The 7791-nt window shown below is 44.9% G+C and overlaps 1 protein-coding gene across 1 annotated transcript in view; it reads right to left on the bottom strand.

Annotated features, from left to right (window-relative positions):
• Nucleotides 1-1260: 1260 nt before the first annotated feature.
• Nucleotides 1261-7791, bottom strand: part of DISP3 (dispatched RND transporter family member 3) — a 41828-nt gene continuing 35297 nt past the window's right edge. Inside the window, exons 17-20 of the mRNA XM_027844027.1 lie at nucleotides 6569-6728; nucleotides 5844-5957; nucleotides 5099-5265; nucleotides 1261-1623 (exon numbers count right to left, since the gene is read on the bottom strand). Coding sequence (XP_027699828.1) covers nucleotides 1261-1623; nucleotides 5099-5265; nucleotides 5844-5957; nucleotides 6569-6728 — 804 coding nt within the window. The remainder of the gene's footprint in view (nucleotides 1624-5098; nucleotides 5266-5843; nucleotides 5958-6568; nucleotides 6729-7791) is intronic.

Consider the following 7791-nt stretch of genomic DNA (forward strand, 5'->3'; position numbering starts at 1 on the left):
TGTCTCTCTGGGCCTCAGTTTCCTCAGCTGCAAAATGAGCCGATTGGAACCAAAGTTTCCTTTGACCTCTAAATCCGCTAGGCTGTGCTTTGCATTTCCATTTGCAAGACATTCCTTTGACAGCAGAGTTCCCGTTTGTCTTGCTCTGGCCTGCACACCCAACTCTAGCCCCCGTCTCAGTCTCAGTGAGTTTCTGGCCCCCTTCCCTTTGGACCGGGGGCAGAGCACAGCTTTCACAGTTAATTATTTCCATTTTAAGAAAATGATGGAGTCGTCGATGCTTCAAATGTACTTGTTAATGATTCTGGTCTGTAGTTCCACTTTGCTTTAACAAAAACCATTTCATCTGAGTGGGTGCGGTGGGTGGGCCTTTATCTCTCCCCTGTAGTGTCCACTGTCCTCTAGCCCCCTCCTTCCACAGCTATCTCAACCTTAGGCCCTGGGGATGGGCACAGGGGAATCAGGGGGCAATGAGCCTGGGTGGGCTCTGGACCCTTGGCTCCAGGAAAGGGAACTGACCTGAGGAGGGTTGTGGTCAGGACCCTGGAACCATCAGAGAGGGCCCTTAGGAGACCCTGGGGAGGATGGAAAGGGGAAAGATAGCATGCAATCCAGGAAGGGGCTCTCTGCACCCTTCTCTTATATAATCAGGAACCCTTTAGGAAAAGGGCACAACCTGTGGCGGGGATAGAGGGGACAGTGTCTTGGGTAGAGAGCAAAATAAGAGGAATTCCCACCTTCCTGTTCCCTTGTCCCTGCTGTGCTCTTTAAAAAAAATTAGGGAGAAGAGTGTAGGTAGGAGTGCCATTTCCACCCTAATGGCTCAAGAGCCTGAGGGGACTGGCCCTTTCCAACATCTGTGAAAGATCAAGAGTATAGACTGAGACACTCAGCCAGGAGAGGTCACTGCTGGGTAGTGGCCACCATCTGTCCACTGGGCTCCCCTTTACCAGTTTGTCCTCAGTTCTGTCCCTAGGCAGTAGAGTGACCCTGTGCCCTTCCTCTGTTGTATCTTAGACACTGCTCAGTCTGGGGACCCAGAAAATAAAGAGTTCAGTGCCTTACTGTGCAGTAAAGTGCCTCCGGAGTCAAAAATCAGACTCCCTTTCCCATGCTTTCCCTGCCCTCCAGTCCCCTCCCTCCTCTCTGTCCCTCCCCCCACCCTGGTTTTTCCTTCAGGCAAAAGTTTACAAAAAAGGTCCCTCTTAGAAAAAAATAAAGTCAGAATAAAAGAAAGAAAAAGTAGTGGATGTCCCAGGACTAGAGGTTGGTCCCATCGGGTAGGGGGATTTTGTATCCGTTTCTTAGAAGCAGAAGACAGATACCCAAGCCCAGGCTACCAGTCAAGAGTACAGCCCCAAGGGCTTTAAGGAAGGAAGTCCTGCTTCGCGTGAAGGAGCTGGGTGCCATGATACCCAGCAGGGCTGTGCTGACTGTAAGAGTGTAGAGAATGGAGACCCCTGTGTTGAGCGCGACGATCTTCCCAAATTTAGCAAAGGGAGCAATAATGCAGAAGAACAGGGGCACTGTCGCTATGACTGTGGTAACAGCACTTGAGACAATGGCCACACCCACATGCCGGACAGCCTCCAGGGTTCTCCACTGGCGCTGGGCACTTGGGTCCTGTCCAAAGACAAAAGAGAGATGGGGAGGGTTTCAATCAGGTGAGAACCTAGAACCTGTGGGTTGCCTCAGATTTCAGCTTCATAGGATCATAAGGTTAAGAGACCTGGGATTTATCCAATCTCATTTTATAGATGAGGAAATTGAGTCAGAGGTGAAATGACCTGCCCAAGTTCACACAGTTGCATGGTTAGGATGTAACTCCAGTTTTAGGTCTCCAAAGTCTTTACTGTAGCAATTTGGATTCCATGATGTTGATGTAGACCTTGCCTAAGAAGCAAATCCTATGAATGGTGAACCATGACGCACCTTGGTGCTCTTGGGACAGCACTTAGCACTAGAGTGAGTAGAGGATCAAGAGAACTTCAGGATGGACAACTGGACCAGCACCCTCTCCCACTCCACCCAACTACCCTTGCCAGGTCTGTGAGCTGCTAGAGAGGGTTAATTTTTGTGGACCCTACTTATCTCTAGTACCACTGCCCCCAACCACAGGAACCACACACTATCCTACCACTCAGTGCTGCTCAGAATATGGGGGACCAGTCTCCACATGTGTGTGTTACCAACAGGGATCTGAGATAAATGTGTATGTATGTGTATATATATCAATGAAATTCTCTCCATATATGTGCATGTATGCACATATTTCAACAGAACTCTATATATGGCACGCATGCATGCATGTATATTTCAATATAACTATGTACATATATTTCAACATAATTCGATATGCCTGCATGCATATTTCAACATAACTATATATGTATGCATGCATGTGTATTTCAACATAATACTCTATAGGTATACACATATTGAAATATAACTGTATATGTAATACATGCATATATGTATGTTTCAGCATAACTATATGTCTATCATGTGTGTATATTTCAATATAATTTTATGTATGCATATATGTATATATTTCAGCATAATTTGCTTTATATATGTATGTATATTTCAACATGACTCTCTATATGTATATTTCAATGTAATTGGTTTCCTTTGTAATCCTCTGTATTTTATTTTATGCGTTTAAAACTATTCTTCTGAGAAGAGGTCCAGGGGCTTTGACAGACTGCTGTCAAAGGGATCCGTGACACAGAAAAGATTAAGAAGCCCTGCCTTAGACAGGTTCCTAGAGCAAAGAGAGGTTAAGTGACCTACACAGAGTCATGCAGCCCATGCATGTCAGAAGTAAGTTTTCCAAACTCCAATGCTGGCCCTCTATCTAGTCTGCCATGTTGCTTCTTCTGATTATACTGGAGCAGTATAAATGCCTTACTTGGACATAACCCACCCAAGAGGGGAGGGTGCTTTCTCCTTTTAACCATCCCTGTCTAAATATGACTCTGGGTACACAGCACAATAACTCTGAGCCCTCTCTCCAGCACCATCACCATTTCTATTTAGCTCAAGAGCTTTAGATCTCTGCTGGTAATGTACTCCATTCCTACCCTTCTCACTCATGTTGGAGAAAGAGCTTTGGCACCCATGAGAAATAGGTTCAAACTAACTAACTCTGTGTGGGACCTTGGGCAAGTCACTTCTTCCCTTCTGTGCCTCAATTTCCTTATCTGTATAGTGAGATAGTTTAGGGTTCCTTCTAGTTTTATGGCCTATGATTCTATGATTTGAGTCAGGTAGGGAAGACCTTCCCCTCACTCCCTACTCTCTTCCTAATTACTCATTAATTTCAAAGATACCGGCTTTCTTCCAGGCACTCAGATCAACAACCTGTACTATATTTATCTGGCGTGGATATGACTGTAGTCAAGAGAGATTATGAAGGACAAGCCAAAGAGAAGTTGATAAAATTCATGGAAAACTCAACTTCCCCCTCAAACTCACCCCACATATCTAATCTGTTGTTATCTTGTCTTTTCTACTTCTTGGCATCTCTTCTCTCCCAACTCTCAATTTTGCTCCTTTTGCAAAAATCACAAGCCTCAGTTATGTTCTTCTGATTCTACAGGAAGCCCCCAACATCCACCCCAAATTGGAATATCTGTGCCTTTTTGTTCACACATCACCAATCCTGGGGCCAGAGCAGTAGCCTCCTAATGGTCTCCTTATTTCAAGCCCCTCTCCCTCCAGTCCAGCTCCACTTAGCTGACAAAGTGATCTTCCTAAAGCACAGTTCTGACCATGTTACCCTCCCTGCCCTCACTCAATAAACTCCACTGACTCCCTATTACCTTCAGAAAAAAAAATTAAATCCTCTGTTTGTTTGGCATTCAAAGCCCTTCACAACCTGGTCCCTTCCTACCTTTCTAGTCTTCTTATACTTTATTCCCGTCCGTGGGCTCTTTGATCCAGTTGCACTGACTTCCTTGATATTCCTCATGCATGACCGTCTCCCATCTTCACACCTTTGCATTGGCTTCACCCCTTCCCTAGAATGCTCTCCTTTCCCATCTCTTCTTTCTGGCTTCCCTGATTCCTTCAAAACTCAGCTTATCCCACTGCTAGTGCATTCCCTCTGAGATTTTGCCTTTCTTTGCATCCTCAGGGTTTAGCATAGTGCCTGGCACACAGTAAGTGCTTGATAAATGTTGACTGACTGATTGCTTGCTTACATTGTTATATATGTTTCCCAGATCTAATTATTAAGCTCCTACTATGTACCAGGCACTATGTTAAGCACTGGGAGCCCTCAGGTATTAGGAGATGGGAAGGATGGAAGAAGAGTAGAGAAGGGAACCCTGTTATGATTGAAATGAAATAAAGAACTGTAAAACAAAATACTCAAAGCAAGACAGACTCAGAACTCTCCAGTGCTCCAAACATTAAACTTAGAGCTCAGAATAAAAAAGGCAAGGGAATTTTCCCAGGGAGTTGGTGAGGTTCTTCATGGAAGACATGTTTCCATTTATGTTCTCAGCCTTATGTTCTCCTTGACTCTGTCCCCAAGTACACAGTTCATTACTATGCACAACACAGGCCCTTTGAAAATATTCACCAACAAGATAATTCATCTGGTGTTGCCTTTGAGCAATATCCACCCTCAGATCTTGAACTCAATTCATGTAGTATAATGGAAATTGCAGTGTACTAGTACTCAGGACACATGGGATCAAGTCCCAGCTATAGCATTTGCTAGCCACATGGCCTTCGGTAAGACATTTCCTCTCTCTTGGTCTCAGTTATCTGCAAGATGGGTATAATAATATTGGCACAACTTCCCTTGCAGAATTGTCCTGGGATGAATGTTTCATAAACTCTGAAATACAACATAAATATAACTTATCATCATCATCACTACCACCACTATGATTATGTGGGGAAGGAAGCCATTAGCAGAGCTTTGAGATCTGCTATCCTAAACCCCATTTACTAGGAAGATGGCTTTAAAAGTAATCCTGGTAATCTGGAGCATTGACTCCAGCTAGTGAGGGTTGGGGGATGACACAATGGATCCTAGGATGAAATTTGATGCACTATGAATGGGGTGGGGTAGGCAGGTTCTCACCTCAGCTGGGTGGAGGGGGAGACTCTCCCCAGCCAGTAGGTACCCTTCCACCAGATGGACACAGTAATCCACAGAGGAGCCAACAAGGATGGACAGAGATATGGCCTCCACAGCCCCCATCTCCCAGCCAGACCAGTACATGATGGTGACCACCAAGCACACGATGCCTGCAGAAAGAGTGAGACCATAGGCAGGAAGGACTGGCCAGTGGGTGGTTCGAACTAAGTTTCTGATCTTGCCCTATGTATTATTGACGGGTATGGGGCCTGGCCTATTCAAGGCCAGGGCTATTGAGAAGGGAAGATAGACAGGCAGGAGGCTCCTAGGTAGGGATATAACTGTAGAGCAACGGACCCAAAGGAAAGGCTGGAGGGTGGATTGGGTCATGGAAAGTCAAGGGGCCTTTTTAGAGAGACAGAAATACAATGGAACCTCAATTATCCAAAGGTCCCTTACCCATCTAGAAAATATCTATGAACCTATGAAAATACCTCTGAAAGCAGAAAAAGGTCTTTGAGCAACCCAAAGAATTGCCACATAGCCCATCAGCCTTGTATTCATAGGAGACCCTCATCTATACACACTAAGAACTCAGGAACTCTTACTTTGCAAACATTTCTAATAAGCATAGATTTTCTGTTGAAAAGAAACCTATTAGAAGCAACAAATCAGATGTAACAGGTTTAAAGTGCTCTGATGAGTCCCTGTGGAGACCCCAGGAGCTTCCCCTCCCTTCCCCTCATACCTAGGATGCTCAGCAACACAGGCAGCAGGAGCAGGATGTGGGTGGTAAACACAGCAACGGCAGCTACACAGATGATCAGTGAGAGGACTAGACCATATAGGGCACTCTGAACACCTGAAATGATGGGGGATATTGACAAATATTTGATATTGATACAAGTATTGATTAAAATATTGATATTGATTAAATACTGGTAAAAGTATCTCAACCCAGGCCATAAGTTGTGGCTACAATTTCACACTGGTCTACGACTGAAGAGATTAAAAGCCTTGTCCAACAATACACAGTCAGTAAGGACTAAACCCCAGGTCCATTTACACCTATCCCAGCATGTGACCCAGAAAAAAATGCTTCATGTTAATAATATGGGCGTATTTGTTTAGATTTACTCGGATTTGGTGCTGCTTTTAACAATTTAGGTGAGGTCATAATTACCACACTCTGAGAAGTCAGTTGCCACACTCAAACAAAACACCACACTCAGAGACGTCATCGAGTCACCTTGACCAGGGATGTCCAGTAGATCAGAAGCAGAACTGGGATTCGAACTCTGAGCCCACCCTTGGCCTTCCCCTGTCTAGGCAACTGATCTTTAGATGAGGCCCCTCCCTGCCCTCAGATGAGGCAAAGCCTTTCCCCATCAGGGTCTGAGAAGGTTGATGGGACAATGAAAGAAAGTAGATTGGCAAAGAGAAGGTTTGAGTGTCAGGGGTTGGGGATCTTACCTATGATTTCCATGAAGACTTGTTTCCAGTGTTCACAGGTTTGGAAGCCTCGGCGAAGGGCTGAGCCCTCTGGGGACAGCTGCAGCTGCTGCTGGAGGAAAGTCTCCCACTTGAGGTAGTCAGAGTATGTCTGGAAAGATGACTTGCCTTTGTAGGTAGTCTGCAGGAGACCAAGAGACCTGTGAGTCCAAGGCTTCCTTAGATTGGCATGAATAGGGGGAGGAAGTATGACTTTTATTCCCCACCACATTTGGCATAAGCTTTCTCGCCACCTTATGGGGTATAAATACTTTGCTTATCCATTACATTATAATGGTTTAAGGGAAACACAAAACATAGGTGTAGATTCATAAAATGTTAGAGATGGAAGGATCTTAGAACACAGAATGCCTGAGATGGGAGAGGCTTTAGAACACAGGCTATCAGAGCTGGGAGGGTCCTTAGAACACAGGTTGTCAGAGCTGGGAGGGACCTTAGAACACAGGATGACAAAACTTAGAATGACAGCGAGAACTTAGAACATAAGATCATCAGTTTTCCAGCTTATTGCAATCATTTAGGTCAATCCCCAGATTTCACTGAGGAGGAAAACTGAGGCCCAGATTCCTGAAATAACCTTAGCTTCTGTCTCAGCAAATCAATTATTCTTGGTACCCTAACCCATGGGTTTGTACCTTCTAATTAACTTTCTTACTATCCCCTCCCTTATTCTACCTCCAATAACCATTTCTTTGACTATCCAAAGGAATAATCTACCCCTCTAATCAGGATGTTTCTCGGAGTTTCCTTGGCCCCAGGTAGACCAGGGAGGATTTTCAAACCAATCCCAAACTCCATGTACCTAGCAGGCATCAAACTGGAAGGGATCTTAGAACATTCAGTGTTAAAATACAGAATGGTAGCCAGAGGACCTAGGTCTCAACTTTGCCACCAACTTGGACATGACTTTGGCCAAGTCTTTTCTCTTTTCTTATAGGAGAAAAAGAGTTCTATGACTTTGTTTCCTGCTTTGTAAAAATAAGCAGTTGAATTATAGGTCCCTTTCAGTCCCAGCTATGACATTTAATATCCTAAAGTCCCTCCCAACTATGACATCCTGTGTTCTAAGGGCCCTCTCAACTCTGACATCCTGTGTTCTAAGGGCCTTCCCAGCTCTGACATCCTTTGTCCTAAGGGCCCTCCCAGCTCTGACATCCTGTGTTCTAAGGCCCCTCCCAGCTCTG

Source organism: Vombatus ursinus, unplaced genomic scaffold (genome assembly GCF_900497805.2).
Source record: "Vombatus ursinus unplaced genomic scaffold, bare-nosed wombat genome assembly UNPS02014932.1, whole genome shotgun sequence".
NCBI lineage: Eukaryota > Metazoa > Chordata > Mammalia > Diprotodontia > Vombatidae > Vombatus > Vombatus ursinus.